Genomic DNA, 19,172 nt, shown 5'->3' with positions numbered 1-19,172 from the left:
CACATGTAGTACACATACATATATGTAGGCAAAACACTTATATGTATAAAATAGCAAAATAAATAAAAGTTAAAATGAATAAAGATGACTTTTGCCTATGGTATCCACATATACATAAGTGGGTCTCACTGACCAGCCAGCCTTGGCTACTTGTTGAGCTAGTAATTCTAAATCACCCCTACCATGTCTAAATTAGCTGTGTTCCTGCTGGCATCACCATGGTGATGAGGTCACATTTAATAATTACTACTTATTATATATAGATCTGGAGTCAAGTGCCAGTATTTTTTAAAAAAAAAAAAAATCAAAAAAGTTTTTCAGCACAGTGAGGGATGCTAGTTCTTATCCTCAAGACACTGCCCATTTAGTGGGGAAGACAGGGCAGGGGTGTATAAAATATCACCAATACTATGTAGCATGCTGAGGAAAACCACTAAAGGGAAGCTATAGTTACATATGATGAGACTTTCAAGAAAAAAGTCACCTCAGGGATCCTGATAAAGGGGAGGTGAACTGAGATAACTGGGAGGCAGGATCAGACTCCAGAACTCAGGACAGTGGCAGGGAGTGGCCCTGCCTGAGGGTACCAGCTACTAGCCGTCAGATCTGGCTTACCTTTCGTTGGAACACCTATCCAGTTGAGGTAGCGAGTCAGCTTCTTGGAGATGTAAGTCTTACCCCGGGCTGGGAGCCCCACCATCACAATCACTGTTGGGGAGTTGGTCAGCTTTGGCCCACATGCTGGAAAGATCAAGAAAGGTGTCATCAATCAAACAGAAAAACGTAATGCTATGAGTCCTATGCCCAAAGACATATTTTGAAGTATAGGACCAAAATTGGGGATGGTGGCACATGTCAGTAATCCCAGTCCTTAGAAGACAGACACTGGAGGAAATGAGGTCACTGGGGAGCATCAAGGTGATCCTGTGCTACATAGTTGAGTTCCAAGCCAGCTTGGGCTACCCAGAGAGTTACACCTAGGCCAGCCTGGGCAAAAATGGGCAACTGTCTCAAAGCAACACAAAAGAATAGCTCTAAAGTTATGACGTTCATCAGTCTACATCCCAAAGCCTCTGCTAACTGATGACCCAATGGGACTACCTCACCTCATCCCTAATGACCACGCCCCTTAGCCTTGTATTTCAGTCTCACTTTTCAAGCAGTATTGGCAATGGCAGTTTAATGGTGGTTCCGAAGGCAAAGGTACAATCAGATAGGGAGGAACTGAGCCCCAGACCGGGATTCTAATCTCTAGCAAAATGGTGGAGGAGCATCTCATGGGGCTATAAAGATGGGACCCTAATGCCAGGAAGGGTAAAATTAGCATTAGGGAGAGATGATTTTTCAATTCACTACGTAAATTGAACAAATAAGTAGGAAATAGGCATGGGTGAGACCCAGAAACCCAAGAGGGAAGACATTTTCTAAACTCCACTGTGACTTTCTTTAAATAAATAAATAAATAAATAAATAAATAAATAAATAAATAAATTAAATAGAGCTTATCGAGTAAAAGTAGGTCAAGGACCCAGAATGCTAGGCCCCCTGGCTGGGTACCATGCCTCTGCCTCTCACGATCTTCCTGACCAGCCCTTCTCCCTCCATTCTGCTGCCAGGATCTGATGGATGCCAGGTTCGGAGGGACGCCTGAGTCTGCCAAGGTAATAGCCAGTCAGAGGGTCCTAAGTAAGCTGGTCACTAAGTCCCAGGCAGGCTTCCAGAGATGCTCTTGCCTGTGATGAATGAGTGCCCCATATAGCCTTAGAATCACAATGAGACAAAGCACCAGGGACGCAGGTTTTTAGAAAGCAGCCAAAGGAATCCTGCTAGACAAACTAACGTTCCAACATTTCCTTGGCTGTCTCTTTGCCCCTGAGACTCTCAGGCGACTCCTGCATCCTGGCGACAAGTGAGCTCACAAGCCAAAGAGGCTGCCTGCCAACTGGAGCGCGGCTGGCCTTCTCCTGTCCCAGACAGGCTGCACAGCCTGCAGGAAAAGAGATGAGCATCATACCAGCAATCTAGACAGATGTCAGATTTAGATAGAGGTTCATGGGAATTATAAGCAGAAAGGGAATACCCAGCATGGGTCTTCTGCTTTCCATCTGCAGGCTAGGGTCTGAGTAGAAGCAAGTAGGATAAGCAGAGGTATGTGTTCTCTGACAATGGGGTCCTGGGTGAGGAGTGTGAGGCTATCTAGACAAGAAAATTCAGATGCCAAAGACAGCCCTTGGGGGCATTCCCCACGAATGCATTCCAGAGGCCCTAGAAAGAACAGGTTCCTAGAGAACAGAAGCTCGTGTCCCTCTACCGAAAGTATACAGAGCTGCCTGGAGACAGGCACCCATATATGCTTCTGTTGGAACTGTGTCGGGGCGCAGAGGCAGAAGTCGTCTGAATTATCAGGTCAGGAATTATATCTATCTACTAATCATAGGAGTAAATCCCTCTGGCAGTAGACACTTTGGAAGGGAAAAAACAATGCTGTAGACTCAGCAGAGTTCTGCTGAATTCTGAGCGCAAATAAACCTAGATCACTCCCTCAGTTGACAAAGCAAAAGCCATTCACTCTTTCCACGTGCTCAAAGCTGAGGAGCTCAGAGCAGCTGCCAAACCAAGGGTAGCTTCCCCTCACCCAGACATCCCAACATGGTAAAATGAACAAATCCTTTCAGATAAATCTAGTATCCCTATCACAGACCCTTTTAAAACTCATGATCTAGTTCAAGGGTCTCCCCGAGCTCATAACCTATTGCCACCTGCCCTCAGGTTCTCTTCCTCACTGACATTTTTACCACTGAGAAAGAGACACCAACTATGGCCCCTCACCTTGCATCTCACACCTCTCCCTGAATCCAATCTGTTATTTCATCTTTCAACCAACGAAATATATTGAGTCCAACATAGAATTTTCAAAGACAAACAAACATAATGCCTGTTTTTCTTTTACATAAATATTTGTTTCTTTTTAACCAGGTGTTCTTTGTTTTGTTCTGTTCTATTATTTAGCAGCTAAACTTAGGTATGGACTTAAATGAGCATAAAGGAATACACAGATGTTCTGTTGTGTGTGTGATGGTCAATCTCCATTTGTCACCTTGATTAGGCTTAAAATCACCATGGTAACACACCCCAGGGGTATCTATGAGAATGTCTCCAGATTGGGTTAGCTGAAGTGGGAAGACCCACACTAACTGTGGGTGGCACCATTCCACGAGCGTGGGTAAGCCTGAATAAATAGCAAGGGGGTTGAGCACCCACATTCCAATTTCTATCAATCGGCTACCTAACAGCCCTGTTACTACTACTTTCCAGCCACAACCGGCTAGACCCTCAAAGTAGTCAAAATAAATGCTTCCTCCCAAAAGTTGGTTTTGTCGTAGCAATGAGAAAGATAACCAATATGGGGGTGGGGGGAAAGCCATTGTCTAAAGACCGCCAGGTCCTTGGGACATTCAAACTGAAAGTACTGTCCTTAGCATGGCTCCTTAAGTAAAAGGCACAGAAAGCCACCAGGTCCCAAGCGCTAAGCCAGCACCCTGCAATGTCATTAGGCTTATTTGCTCACATACTCACGAGCCCAGTGCCCTGGATGCTGGACGGGAAAGATAACAGGTGGACAAACTTGAGGTCAGCATTATTGATGAGCACTGAACTCAGGCCTGCTGCTCGCCCACAGACGAGTCCTACCGTTAGTTCTTAATGCAATCTTGCTACACATGCCAGCACCTCGAAGGCAAACATACACAAAGGAAACCAGACCAGCTGGTAAGCTACAGGATAGCATGACTGAAGAGTGAATTATGGGAAGAAAAAGTGAATTATGGGAAGAAAAAGCCTGACAAGTAGTTAAACCCCCAACTTCAACAGTGCTTCTCTACCATGACTAAGTTGCAAGGCAGACACACTCCTGGGTCCTAACTTCAACTCTTCTTCCTAGATTAGGTGATTAATATCTTCAACAACATTCGACCTAGTAGAGGCATGGAGATAGCTGACTTCAACCATCCCACCACCTGATACCCACAACTTCTTTTCTGAACATATATGTCTTGCTGTGGAAGATTTCCCACACCTCATCTGTGCTTGGTTCTACCTAATGCTTTACAAACATTAACATTAGAAAAGGCTGCTAAGTCACCCTCATCATCCTTTGGTGCAAGCATGTGAGTTATGCTTCAACTACAAGGGAAACACATGGAAGGATACATTTAGGTCAGACAGCTGTGGACCCTGAAGGGATCCGAAGGGATTCATTGTCACTGCTGAGAACTGAGATTGGGCCTTTCCTCAGGAACCACCTCGGTCTACCTCCATCAAGCAAGGGCAAAACTGAACTGTGTAGCAAAGACCTACTTTGACCTTACAGGTATACTACCACAGGAAGACCTCTCTGAAAATGGGCTTAACCTGTCGAGCCCTCAAAACACAATAAATACATCTGTTAAAAGCCCTCTCCTTCATGGTTACAGTGTACATGGACTGCTTACCGCGTACCTTTTTTTTTTCTCCTAATATCTAATTAATTTGATGCCCAATGAATGGGCTTGACCTTCAGGACCCCATATCCTTGCCACACACTGTGACGGGGTATCTTATTGACTTCATAACTGTGGGAGGTAACAGCAGGGCTCAGTAAGCAACGTCAAGAGTCTAGGACAGAGTTCAAACCAGGCCTCACCACCCCCTTAGATCTGGGACACGTTCACCTCTTCATGTCTTCCTCTCCTTTCCTGTACAACCATAGAACGTTTAAGGCACTGATTGTGACAATGAACTGCCACAGAGCTCTCATGGAATGACTGCTCTAGAAATGCCTGGCTGGGCATCAACAAGTTAGAACCTCGTAAGATTTTGAATACCATACTCACCTTCCTTCTCGTGCATTCTATTCTAAATCCTAATTGGAGATAAACTGGCATCTTATTCCCATGTTATTGAGGGAAAATAGAAAAGTTAAAAGCTGGTAAGATGGCTTTGTGGGTTAAAGTGCTTGCCTCATAAGCCCAAGGACGTCAGCTCAATCGTTAGAGCCCACTTAAGGATATTAGAGTCAACTCCACAGAGCTGTCCTCTTAGCCTCCACAGAAACGCCATGGCATGTGCCACCCTTCGTCCCCCGGAATAAATACTTTTTAAGATGATTTTTTTTTGTAGCTGCTATTTAAGGCGGCTCTGCCCCAGCCAGTTTGACTCTCCCTTTGCTCTGTAAAGGGTAAGATCTTGTACCCACTCTCTACTATATCCAAGCCGTCCATCACACCACCCAGGGCTCAGATGGCTCACAGCTCAGATATATTAAATATACAGAAACGTAATCTACTTGGAAACTGGGTGACAACACCCAACGAAGTCGCAGGCTATAGATTTTTCACTGCAGGCAACAGGAGAGCCAGCTCGGTTAAGCTCATTTGTAAATACAGTAATGTCTCCCTAAATTGCCACTTAAACTGATGGGCGCTTCCAGTTTTGCAAGAAACATTTGTCACAATGTTGGTAAAGAAACTTGACACTCAATTTCTGTGCTTCACAGACAAACATATGATCCAGCACAGTCCTTTTGCTGTTTTGTTTTTTAACAGGCTATAGAGACCAGGCTAGCCTTGAACTCAGAGATCTACTTGCCAGCCCCTCACCACTATGTGGCACCAATTATGGGGCCTTGGGATTTGTTTGTTGTTTATGATTATTTCTTTAGTTTTATCTGGACAATCTTCTCTATGCCCTCTAGTAATAAGCCACAGAGGAGCTGGCTGTCAGCCTCTGATGTGGAGACCACATGTAAAATGGCCACAGAGCTGGCACTGCAGGAGCTGGGAGCATTCTTGCCCAGTATTCACAGAGCTCTGGGTTCAATGTCTATTACCAAGTAATCCAGGCATGTAGGTGCATGCTTTGGGGAGAGAAGGCAGGAGGACCAGAAGTTCACTGTTATCTACACATCATAGTGAGGTTAAGTCAAATTAGCTCTGAAAAAAAAAAAAAAACAGTTAAAAACAAACAAACACTACAAAGTAAGTTCCAGGACAGCCAGAGATACAGAGAAACCCTGTCTCGAAAAACAAACAAACAGCCGGGCGGTGGTGGCGCACGCCTTTAATCCCAGCACTTGGGAGGCAGAGGCAGGTGGATTTCTGAGTTCGAGGTCAGCCTGGTCTACAGAGTGAGTTCCAGGACAGCCAGGACTACACAGAGAAACCCTGTCTCGAAAAACCAAAAAAAAAAAAAAAAAGAAAAAAGAAAAAAAAAAAAGAAAAACAAACAAACAAACAGATTTAGGTGAATGAAAATCTATAAGAAGCTGGGTATGGTAGCACACACCTTTAATCCCATTCGAGTTGAGGCCAGGCCAGCCAAGGCCACAGGAGACCTTGTCTCAGAAAGAAAGAAGGAAGAAAGGAAGGAAGGGAAAGGAAGGAAAGTAATTCAGTTTGTCCACAAGATTCCCAATGTCAGTAGAAAAGTAACCTATTTTCTCTATTGCAGTAAGAAACAAATTTAGTATAGGAAAAATATCATTTAAAATATGGATCTGCTTTTTAAAACCCTGGTTGCAGATATCTGCATTTGAAGGAATGTGTCTGAGGCTACACACCAGTATCACACACAAGAATTCCAGAAGTGAGTGAGCTGGTCCTCTAAATCTGTGAGCTTTGGGTAAATCCACTTTAAACTCTAAATGGTTCCGACAGCAATTCTTTGCAAATCTCTCAACTCCGTGACGGACGTGCACGCTCATGAAATCTAATGACCAGGTTCTGCAGCCTGAAGGAGGACCGGCTGTACTGTGATACCTTTCAATATTACTACTGAGCCAGTGTCACTGAACTTGGGGTTCTTGCAAAAGCTGCCATGGTTCCCTTAGACGCAAGCAAGGGAAAAATGTATACATGCAACCATCCAGCTTTACACATACAGAGCCCTTATTTTTCTTGACCAATTTCAGTTTAAAAAATAGAAAATGCTATAATCTGTCTGATTAAAAAGTCCAGAAGCCGCAGGCTGTCTAAATTTGGCCATGACCAACTTTCCCTGTTTTATTACTGTTATTGACAAGGTTTCATTGTGTGTAGTCCAGGTTCATGATTCTTTTACCTCAGTTCCCCAGCTACAACGTAATGAGATTATAGGTGTGTCACAGGCTTGGTTTTTCCCTGGGGCATTTTCATAAAGGTGGCCCCAGTGTTTAACTGTGTCTGACAGGATTTGGAGAAGAAGCCTTGCCAAGCCCTTACCCCTGACTTACTTGTGAAAACGAGAAAATGAGAGGAGTCTTGGGGAGACAGAGTGGGACAGAGTTCCACCAAATCCCTCAGGTCCAGCAGACAAGACCCGTTAGAGAGATCTCTCGTACTGCACCACAGGGAGGCTGGAGTCAGGTCGGCAGGGAAGCCAGTGACTAGCTGTCATGTCCTGTGATCACCATCCTGAGAAACGTGACAGCGGAGAGGCCTACCCTGCAGCCTGGTGCTCCAGTGTCCCAGGGTGACAGGAAACCACCTCCCAGTTTTGCCAGTGGATTCTCTAACTACAAGCGTGGTGTGAGCAACGTGTCCACTGGGCAGCTCACTCCTATCTACCCCATGGGCTCCTGGGCATGCTGCCTGGAAGGGAAGCATTGACTTCCAGCAATTCCATCCGCTCTTCCCAGAGGCACCTCTTCCTAGCTAGTGATGGAAGTGAATGAAACCTTCCCAAATCGTTCACAGACAGCAACAGGTGGGGCACTAAGAGAAACTGCTGGCAAATTCCATGTTCCGGGTAAATGAGGGCGTCTCTGAAACAACACTAGTCACCAACCCATAAACCATCCCTGCAACCAAGAACCTGCAGTCTCGGGAGTGAGGATGAAGATGAAAATACACAGAGCTGCAGAGAGATCCGTGGGAGGGAGAAAAGAGACCGTGAACCTGAGGAGACCCAAAGAAAAGGGGCGTTGGTGTTGGTGGCCGCGCCCCTGCTGCAGTCGGCCCGGGCTGACTCCGGAGCAGCCAGGTTTCTCCAGCCTCTGGGAGGCGCTGGCCTCGGTGAGCTCAGGCCCGGCCGGGCACGCGGAGGAGGTTTCCGGAGTCACAGCGCCCCTTCTGCCCAACCTGAGAGACGCAGCCCGCCGCCACCCCTGCCTCGCCCGGCTGGCCGGCACGAGTGCGCTTCCCGCAGAGGGGAACCGGCACAAAGCCTCTGCACACACAATGGCCGGGCTCTGCACGCGGCGCAGTCTACAACCTAACCCCCCAAGTAGCTGCCTGCACTCACATCTGGGCAACGAGGGTCGGTGATCGACGGGCACCCAGATCTTCTGTACCCGGCTCTGGGTCAGTTCCAAAGGCATCTTCGTAGCTGTATTCGGCGACCCGCCACCCCGGGAGGAAAGACTCCGACTTGGGGAGAAAAGCAGCTGCAGATCCCCCCGGAACAAAGGACAGGAAGGGTGCGTCCGCCTGCACGCGGCTGGGCGCTCCCTTGCGCTGCTTTGGAAAATGTGCTTTGTGCGGAGTCTCAGAGGATCGCCTGAGCGGAGACACGAGACAGATGAGATCGGCGTGGAGTTGCGGCTGCTGCACTGCTGACTAGTCGGCTCTGTTCAGAAAATCAGGGATGCTCCAGCGCAGTGACAGCCACGCTCCCAACACCCAGCACTGCCACTTACTCCTCTCCTGTCCTCTCGGGATGCCACACGCACTGCCCGGCCTTTTAAGATCTGACCGGTAGCGCGGCGCGTCAGCCTCGGGGCGGGCCGCATTCTTTGCGTCCCAGCCCCCTTTCACGTGGAGAGAAGGATGGGCAAGGCCAAGGGACAGCCTGCTGCCGCCCCCTGCGGGCGGACGAGGGTATCACGCTCTGTTCCTGCAACTCAGGCTGGCTCTTTCGTCCTCCTTTCCGCCCCAAGCCTATCCCTTACGGGCGCCAGCCAGGGAAGGAATTCCCAAAATTATTCAGCCACTTTCCTCATCTGTGCTTGGAAGAGAGCAGCGATCTGATAATATCCAATGTGGTCGGTTGACAGTCCTCCACCCCTTCACACACACACACACACACACACACACACACACACACACACACACACACACACACAGGCACACACAGCTGGTGCTATGTAAAAGCATCTTTTCAATTCAGCCTTTCAAGCAGTGGGACCCCAGCACCCTGCACCATAGTTACATGATTTGAGGGCTGGCACAGTCCAAGTGAAGACTTGGGTCAGAACTGCGTGCTGGTAACACCTGTGCATTATCGCCCACTATGTCCCCTGCCACTGCTGACACTGCCACCTCCGGGCACAGGCACATACTTTTCCTAAATCCCCTGGAAACATGCTTGGGCAGTGTTGCTACCCCTCGCTCAGTGCTTCCGTGCTTGAATAGGGCAATACATAAATACGGTTCTACAGAAAAGAAAACATTGGGATGCGGAGAGCAGTTGGTATCATTTTCCCATTCAACACGGACCATATTCCATAGACCCTTCTGCAAGTAGTAATAAAAAAGAGCCCATTCCTGCCCCCATTACCGGACTATGAGCCCCAACGTAACTATCAAGGGGTCAGCTAGATCCTAAATTCATGTTACCCACCCGACCCCCACGCGCCTGCCCCCTAGCACACCGGCTATATTGTGTTTGATGTGAATATGCCCTCTCTTCCTTTCCCGATTTTTGCACTTTGCATAGGCTGGAGATACGAGCATAACAGACAATCGGGGAACTGCCAGAGGTCATTCATTCAGCGACGATCTAGAGATCTTTTAGTGGGGACCACTGCACGGGAGGTCGTAGAGACATGACGCTTTAATTGTGATTTTAGCGAATGAAGCCTCCGCTCAGAAGCGCTGCCCTGCTCTGCCCTGCCTAGCGGCTAGCTGCACACGTCGCGCTGAAGCTGGGCTGTGATTGGAGGCGCTCGCGGAACCCCACACTGCAGTGGAAAAGTCTGCGCAGAGGCTGCCACACGTCGCGCACGTCCTGCATGCTCGGCTGGGAGGGCGCCGGCTCCCCGGCGGCGGGAGCAGCTGCTCTGCTCCCAACTCAGCCCGCCCCGCCTGGGGCCTCCGCCTTGCCTTCTCCGGCAGCCTGGCGAGCCTAGGAGACCTGGAGCTCACCTGGCTAGTAGCCCTTGGGAGCCTCCCAGCTCCAATCGCCATTCCCGCACCCTGCTCCCAACCCCAGGACAGCTTTGCTGACCTTCCGATTTCTGTGCCCCGGGCAGAAACCCGGTGCATTGCATTTAAACTTGTTTTTCTGCAGTGAGAGCAAATGCCAGAGGTGACACCCTAGAAAGCCCAAGGGAGAGTCCCGCTCCACTCCTGAAATTAGAGTGAACTGACTCGACAAGGAAATCGTCTAGTAGTCGTGTCTCCTGACAGGTTTCCCTCACTGGTGTTTGCAAGCTGTTGTGGGGGTTTGGGGAGAGATGGAGGGTGAGGGTGCATCCCTGCCAGGAGAATCCTCACTCCTTTCCCTCTCCCCAGTAACCATAGTGCACCTGAACGCTTGTAAAGTTTTCACTAGGTTTTCTGTTTGTTTTGCTTTGTTTGAGACAGAGTTTTCCTATGTAGCCCAGGCCGGCCTCAAGCTTGCTCCTTTCTCGGCTGGTATTACAGGCCTGTGCCATACTCCCAGGTGCCCGCTTGAGTTCGCACACACTTACAAGCCAGGCAAATGGCCAGATGTCATTCCTTCACCTCAAAGCTTAGGAATAGATTGCTGGGAGCCATTCAGGGGGAACGTGGTGGGAATGGCACAAGCCGAGACCAAGCTTTATTTCTCTTTTATCATATGTTTAAATCTCTTTAAGGTCAGCCCTCAAGGCAGGAGGCAGCTAAGCATTCTCAGATGGGGCATTTTTCCTTCCCAGGAGCCAACAATGTAGTGGGTATCCAGAACGGACTAAGTTCTCCAGTTACTTCTGCTACCAGATAGGCAAAGGGAAGTTAAGTCATCTTAACCTGGCTTAGGGTTCCAGATATGTAGGTATGGATAGAACATGAGGCACACAGCTGAACTCACACTTGTTTGTCGGGTCTTTTGAAGTTGTCAGCTTGCAAGCACTGGTAAATGAAGTCCCTGTGGAAGGCAAAATAGCTCTAACATGATACTCCTTAGGAACAACCTTGCTACAACTACATCCAAAAATCGCCTCCTTAGCTTTGCTGTTTAGACATCCTTCCAATGCCTCCCTTAGTTCTGTTAACATACCCTTATCTTTACCTCAAATTCGGCCCCCTAGGGCTTCACTAACTCCCAGGTCCCTACAGTGGATATTTTGAACTCAGCCCTTTAGAAGATACTGCCAAGAATCTGAGCATTCTTTAAGTCGGGTGACTTATAGCCAGGTGACTCCAATCAGTAGGACTGATTGACAACTTCCTTTAGATTCGGAGACACAATCTAGACTCTGCTAAAGCCAGAAGAAAGTACTGAACAATCTAGTCCACATTCCACGGCCCTCTACCCCTTGTCTACAGGAAGGAGTGAAGGAAAGATTGGAGATTAGAAAGGTCAAGGAATCAAGTCAAAGACCAAGGAGGAAGGAAGGCAGTTAGGAAGAAAGTTTGTGTGGGGGTGATTTGTTTTGTTTTAGAAACAGGGTCTCATGTAACCCGCATTTCATCAAGAGATCACAGGCATGAACCCTCATGCCTGGTTTATGTGATGCTGAGGACTGAACCCACAGTTCCATGCATACTAGTCAAGCACTCTATCAACTGAGGGAGATCCCCAGCTGTGTGTGCCTGTGCGTGTGTGCATGTGTGCCTGTGTGCGTGTGCGTGTGCGTGTGTATGTTAAGGTGATTACAAAGTTGACACAAGCAACAGATAGCTGTCCCCTCCCAGGTGACCATATTATACACCCAGCCCTACCAAGAGGACTGAGTAGTAAGGGAAGACTAGACTGTTAAGTCACTTTCACCCGGGACAGTTAAGCTACCCCAGGTGAAATGTCCCACCAAACACACGCTAGAGTGAATTCAGTGAGCAGGGTCTAACCTTAGCAAAAAGGAAATGGAAGTTTTTTTTTCCGACATAACCTTTGTTCCCATTCTCTGGCCAATGTCACCAAATCCTTCCCAGTGCTGCCAAGATGTGGTTATCAACAACAGCAGCACGTGACTCCATTGCCTTACTCTTACACCAGCTACTTAGATGTAAACGTTTAAACCACCCTGGTGCCTATGCCTCCTCCCCAGGGAAAGAGGGACGGAGGAAACAAGCTGTGGCAGGTTGTGAGCAGTCTCACGTTGCTAATTAGACCCAAAGTGTCATTAGTTGCTCTCTTGAAAGATCCCACATATGAGAGAGTGAAGCAAGACATCACATAATCCACAAGACCAAACCTTTATGTCACAACCCATCATCCCAAGATGGCTTTTAGTAACAAAATATTTGTGACTTCTATAAGAATGGAAATAGAGATTTGAAGGTAGCTGCCCAGGTGACATAGGAGGTTCCCAAAACCAGCTCATAGATTGTATATGTTTTTTTGTTTTTTTTTGTTTTTTTAATGTGGAAGTTGCCAGGCATGCAAGACCACTACTGTAGACCAGTACTCAAAGAGGCAGGGACTCGGAGGATCAGAAAGCTTCCCTAGCAGCTGGTGGCACGGGTCTTTAATCATAGCACTTGGGAGGTAGAGGTAAGTGGATCTCTGAGTTCAAGACCAGCCTGGTCCATATAGACAGTTCTAGGAAAACCAGGGCTATTGTGATGGTTTTTATATATGCTTGGAGTGGCACTTTTAGAAGGTGTGGCCTTGTTGGAGTGGGTGTGGTCGTGGGCTTTAAGGCCCTCATCCTAGCTTCCTGAAAGTCAGTATTCTGCTAGCAAGCAGCCTTCAGATGAAGATGTATGTGGCCTAGAGACTGTTTTTGTGATATTTTGGTGAAGAATGTGGCTACTTTTTGCCTTTGTCTGAAAAGTCTGCCTGAGGCTAAGGTGAAGAGACTCAGATTAATTGCACTGACAACGGAAGTCTGAGAAAGGCCCATCATAGACTTTGTTGTCTGGTTGAGTCTCCCAAAGAGCATTTTAAACAAGCGTAGCAAGCTGAGAAAGGAAAATATAAAATAAATGTTTTAAATATTAAAGGACCAAATATAGATATAAGGACTAAAGTTGCAGGCAGGTGTGAGCCACCTAGTGGGTTCTAGAAATTGAACCCAGAACAAAAACTAAGTGCTCTTGAGCCAACACTTCAATCCAGGCTAAATTTTTTGGTTTTGTGAGACCCTATCTCATGCCATAGCCCAAGAAAGCATGAAACTCTGAGTTCTCCTGCTTTGACTTCCCAGCTGCTGGGTCACAGGTCTACACCTCCTCATGCTAATTAATTCTGTTAATTCATTCACTTAGCTGATTTTTTTTTTTTTAAAGAAGGCCTCACATAGTTGGAGTTGGCCTGGAACTTTCTATATTCTCTCAGGATGACACTGAACTCTCTCTTTAAAAAAAAAAAAAAAAACACACTTTTATGTGCACTACATGTGTGTGAATCCTCTGGAATTGGAGTTACAGATGGCTATTATTCACTCATGGAGGTATGAGGAACTAAACCCAGGTCCTCTGAAAGAGCAGCCAGTTCTCTTAACCACTGAGCCATCTCTACAGTCCAGACACATAACTCCTGGTCCTACTGCCTCTACCTCCTAATCCTCTATTAGAATTATCGGCATGTGCCTTCATGCCTGGCTTATGTGGTGCTGGGGACTGAACCCAAGACTTGATGCACAATAAATAAACACTACCAACTGAACTATACCCCCAGGCTCTGCGTATTGGCTTACATTTTGAAATTAGCTCTCATGAGATACAACCCAGACTGACATTGAATTCAAGACCCTGCCTCAGCCTCCTTGACCTTGCTGGGATTACAGGCATGTCCTACCATGCCAGGCCAGCCTTGTCTTTTTTTTTTTTTTTTTTTTTTTTTTTTTTTTTTTTTTTTTTTTTTTATGATATTCTGCTCAGGTCCATGAGCTGAAAGCTTTCTGTCTGTGTCTTATGTGCAGTACTACACATCACTCTATTCTGAGGTTTTAAGAGCCTCTGTCAGTCTCTTAACCCCATCAAGACACAGAGTAATTGTGTTAATAAAGGTTGGCTAGCACTCAGAAGGCAAAGGCAGGCAGATCTCTGAGTTCAAGATCAGCCTGGTCTATAAAGTGAGTTCCACATCAGCCGAGACCACATGGAGAAACCTTGTCGTTAAAAACAAACAAAAAAGTGTTATGCTACGCGACTACACACACACACACACACACACACACACACACACACGACTCAGAATAGTCACGATTCTCCAAAATAATATTCTATAGTTCCCAATTAGTTTTCATTTTGATATTTTATTCTAAGATGTCAACATTTAGAGGAAGCTGAGTGAAAAAGTCATGGTATTCCATGAATTATTTTTGCAAGCTGTTGTGAGTTCATAGTTATTTCAAAATAGAGATATGGTTTTGGTGCTCCATTTTATTTTTTGACAGGAGACCTCTGTGAAGGCCCAGCTGGCCAGGATTCACTATGCAGAGCAGGCTGTCTTGGAGCCCCACCTACCTCTGCTTACTGAGTGCTGGGATCAAAGGCACGCACTGCCACACCTCAATAATAGCTGAAAAAATTTTAATGTTTATAAATGAGTGATAACTCAGTCTGTGTAAAACCTAGGGAGAAAGTGCTTAGCTTGTGTAGATCCTGAGCCAAAAGGTTGGACTTGACAGAGTGGCGGTAAAGAACTCCATGGTGCTAGGGTGGTGGCACATGTCTATATGGTGGGCACTCCAGAGCGAAAACAGGAGCATCAGGGATTCAAGGTTATTCAGCCTGGGCTACATATATCCTGCCTCAAACAAATAACACAGAACTCACGGGATGGTGATTGCATGTGTTGACCTCAGCACTGCTTCTTGCAAATGACATGTATGTACATGTATGGATATACAGTGTATGTACATGTATGGATGAAATTCACATTCATGTTGGGGAAAACCAGGTGCTGTGTAACAGTGTCTGACAAGATTAAAACCTTCAGTCCTTCAGGGGAGCTCCTTAAGGAGATAACCAACTAAAAAAGGAGCTTCAAGAACTCCCTGAAACAAGTCAGATTCCTAGAGCAAACTTCATCGCCTACCCACCCCACCCCACCCCTTATCCACAGTAAGCTGAGCCTAGCTACAAAGAAGACCCCCAGACAGTCAGGCTGAGCTGCAAAAAAGAGGAGAAACGTGGCAAAAGACAACTCTGGAACCAGACCAGCTGCCTGAAAGAAGCAGAAACCAGCTGAACTTCCTGCAGGAGATTTAGGCCAACTGAGGCACCTGGAAAGAACTCTCTCCAGCCTGTTGAGCGGCCTGCAGGCTATGCAATGTGCTCCAGGTTCCCAGCTTTGTGAGTTGACACCCAAGCTGGAGTGGGTTTTGATGATACAGCTGTCTTTGAGTTGTTTCTGTTCCTGTAAGTAACCCCTCTGCCATACTCCTGTAAGTGACCCCAAAAGAACTCATTGGTTCACCCAGGTGGACTTTGATAAGTAGTATCCATACTTTGATTTGTCATGGGGTCATTTCCTATCTGGGGTGAGTAGATGTATGTGTTGTGTCTCCACAGAAAAGGTTTTGACACTCAACACTGGGATAGAGCAGAGGCTGGGTATTCTTGGAGGTTGGGGAGGGATGATGGTTCAGTCTAAGTTTGAGGTAGATCTTTGGAGACAATCAGTGTCTCTATAGTCTTCACCTCTAAGAGCAAGTTTAAAAAAAAAAAAAAACAGCTGCAAAAGATGCATGCTGGAACATGATGGCTCACAAAGTGGGCGTGGCAATGGGGGGTTGGGGCGTGGCTCAGTTGGTACAATACTTATCTAGCATGCACAAAGCCCTTGGTTCAATCCCCAGCACCATATAAAGCAGATATTGTGTTCTTAGTTGTAATCTCAGCACTGGGAGGTGAGGGACGGAGAATCAGGAATCAAAGTCATCCTTAACTACACAGTCAGTTTGAAACTAGCCTGGGATTCAGAAAAACCCTGCTGCAAAATAACAAGAATGATACATGGGCATGAACGTGAATGTCTGTGATCCCAGCACTCAGGAGGCTGCAACAGAAGAATAGTGAGTTCGAGGCCAAGCTGAATTGCATAGCCAGACTCTGCGTTAAAAAAAAGAAAGAAAAAAAAAATCCAGATACACAGATACACATCTGTAATTCCAGTACAGGATCAGGAGGTCAAAGACTGGTGCTTTAAATAAGAATAGCTGCCATCAACTCATATGTTTGAATAATTAGTCATTAGAGAATGGCACTACTTGAGAAAGGTTGGGAGGTATGGCCTTGTTGGAGGAAGTGTGTCATTGTGTGTAGACTTTGAGATTCCAAAAGCCCAAGCCCAGCCCAATGGCTCTCTCTTCCTGCTGCCTTCAGATCCAGATGTAGAACTCTCAGCTCCTTCTCCAGCACCACGTCTACCTGCATGCCACCATGCCTCCGATAATGGACTGAACCTCCCAAGTGTAAGCCAGCCCCAAATAAATGCTTTCCTTTACAAGAGTTGCCATGGTCCTGATGTCTCTTCACAGTGATAGAACACCAACCAAAACAATGACTGCATAGTGAATTTGAGGCTACGCTGTCTCAAAACAACAACAACAAAATTGGCTACAACAAAAGCAATTTTAGGCAGATGGTGGCTTATGCTTGAAACCCCAAAATTTGAGAGGCAGAGGCAGGAGGATCTTTGTAAGTTTCTAGACAGCCTAAGCTACAATGGAACTTTGCCTGCTAAAAGAAGAGTTTGAAAAGGAAAGAGAGGAGAGGAGGAAGGAGATTACAATGAGGAGGTGGAAGGGGAGGCAATTCCAAGGACCCTCTAAATCTTGCAGGCTGAGATAGCTTACTGTTATGATCCAGCCGTAGCCCATTGCCAAAGCTTGCCCAGCAGGAATGGAAGGGCAGAGAAAAAACAATGGTACTACTAGGCTGGTAAGATGGTTCAGCCAGCAGGTAAAGCAAACGGCCCTGAATCTGTGCTGGAAGAAGAGAACCAACTCTGGAAAGTTGTCTTCCAGCCTCCATACACATGCACACACACACACACACACACACCTCATGCATGAGTACACAGACTCACTGATGGGGGTAGTCAAAGTCTTCCTACCCTAGACTGAACCCAGGCCTGAGGAGACTGAAACAGCCCGTCTTCTGCTGAGTATGGAAAAGTGAACCCCAGTGCTCCTCACAGGGATCAGCATTGAGAAAGTAGGGGAGGGCGCTGTGTCGCAAGGGCCTGTGGTGCAAACACGTGCTCTGGAGCAACTCCCAGCTGACAAACAGGGCTGGCATCCTTCCCCTTCTCTTCCCCTTGTAAGAGTCTTACTTCTCTCAGTGGAAAACAGCCTAAAAATAGAGCTGGATCATGAAAAAAAAATAATGAATGCAGGTTTTGGAAGGCAACGCTAACTAGACGTTAGAAAACCTACTCCAGCTGGGTTGTGTTAATACATAGTATTCAGATTAGAGAATGGGACGGTCTGGACTAGCCAGAGATAAGACAAGCCTGTTTGATTCTGCACGATGACTTTTAAAGAGAGTGGAAAGAAATCAATGTATCTCCAGAGAAGAGCTACCCAGTTGTTTCCTGTGAGGAGCAGATAAAAAACTAGATGTAAAATACAGAACATCTGGCTCAGTTGGTAAGGTGCTTGCCCAGCTAAGGCAAGGCCCTGGTGTTCTATCCAAGCACTGCAGAGTCACTCTGAGCATGGCAGACATGCTTGTAATCCTAGCAATGGGGAGGTGAGGCTAACGTTTAGTGGTATCTTTAGCTCCATGGCAAGCTTGGTCACTCACACCCATAATCTTATCACTCAGAAGGATCTCCATGAGTTTTCGGTCAGCCTGGGCTACAGAGTGAGATGGTATCTCAGCACATCACTTCCCCCCAACAATAAGACCATAGCTAAGATAGCAGCAGCTACTTTCAAGGATGCAAGGACTTCTCTGCACGTGGAGGTTAGAGAGCAACGTTAGGAAGTACATTCTCTCCTTCCTCCCTAGATTCCAGGGGTTGATCTGGGGCCATCAGTCTTGTGAGACAAGTGCTTTTACCTGTTGACCCATATTACCAGCCCCAGGAAGCTGTGCCCACTGTGCTGTGCCCCTGACCAGACATTAGGTGCCAGGTGGAAGGGTTAAGGAAAGGTTTGGGGATGAGAAGCAGTGAGCTAGAAAGATGTCAAGCATCTGTCCTATGACCATCCCCGTGGAGTTCCAGATCCCAACTACAACATCTGGAAATCAAAGCAGCTGGGCTCCAAAAAGCCTTGCAAATGAGGGAATCTATGATGTCTTGGGTGGCCTACACCCTCTTTCCATTGCAACCGCTCACCAGTTCTAGGACCCGGACAGACGAGTCTCTGCTCTCAAGGATTCTTTTCTGCCTTTGAGTCTCTGAGTGCAATTCAGAGTGAAAGTGAGTGTGAAGCTGCCAACTGAACGTGTCACTTTGCATCCCTGTGACAGAACACCTAACAGAGGGAGAAGGGCTGATTTTGGCTCCTGGTGGCAGTGGTTTGAGGCTGTGATAGGCTGGATCTATTGCTCCAGTCCTAATATGGGACACAGAACATCAGGAGTATGAGGATGTGGTGGAACAAGGCAGACAGAAAGGAGCCAAAGAGACAAACACACACCTCCCAGAACATTCCCTATTGATCTTCCTCCAGGCAGAGTCCACCTCCTGATTTCTAGCACATCCCATTAATGAATTATGAATCTATTAATGGATTGTTTCACTGATAAGGTCAGAGCCCTCATGATCTAATCATCTAGAAAAAGCCTTGAACACAGGAGTCTTAGTGGGAAACTGTAGATTCAGACACAACAGTAACACCATTGACTACCTTTGTAGTCAAGGGAATAGAAGTCACTGGGTAAGACCTTCCTTTGACAGGGCCCTGGAAAAGCAATGACTTAGAAGCCATCCTTACTGGTAGGGATTCACTGAGTACATTTCCTACTGTTAACTGTTTAGTTGTTTGAGACAAGATCTCTTGTAGCCTAGGTTGGCCTTGAACTCCAGATGGTCTTGCCTCCACCTTCTGAGTGCTGGGATTACAGATAAGCTATTTTCCTGTAATAAAGTACTCTGACCAAAGCAATCGAGTGAGTAGGGTTTACTCTGGC

General features: G+C 46.8%; 1 protein-coding gene across 11 annotated transcripts in view; it reads right to left on the bottom strand.

Annotated features, from left to right (window-relative positions):
- The window catches only part of Pfkfb3 (6-phosphofructo-2-kinase/fructose-2,6-biphosphatase 3), an 83,090-nt gene that overhangs the window by 21,966 nt on the left and 41,952 nt on the right, over nt 1-19,172 (bottom strand). For 4 of the 11 annotated variants that reach the window (XM_076939418.1, XM_076939417.1, XM_076939420.1 and 1 more), the window contains exons 1-2: nt 1,841-1,913; nt 616-741 (exon numbers count right to left, since the gene is read on the bottom strand). In XM_076939418.1, coding sequence (XP_076795533.1) covers nt 616-741; nt 1,841-1,898 — 184 coding nt within the window. In that variant the 5' untranslated portion in view covers nt 1,899-1,913. Of the gene's footprint in view, nt 1-615; nt 742-1,840; nt 1,914-8,256; nt 8,697-19,172 lie in introns of those variants that run through there. The other 7 variants (XM_034510175.2, XM_034510180.2, XM_076939421.1 and 4 more) reach the window with 5 other exon arrangements.

The sequence above is a fragment of the Arvicanthis niloticus genome, chromosome 8, assembly GCF_011762505.2.
Source record: "Arvicanthis niloticus isolate mArvNil1 chromosome 8, mArvNil1.pat.X, whole genome shotgun sequence".
NCBI classification, from domain to species: domain Eukaryota; kingdom Metazoa; phylum Chordata; class Mammalia; order Rodentia; family Muridae; genus Arvicanthis; species Arvicanthis niloticus.
The sequence above is the reverse complement of the archived record's forward strand: the minus strand, read 5'-3'. Positions and strand labels throughout refer to the sequence as shown.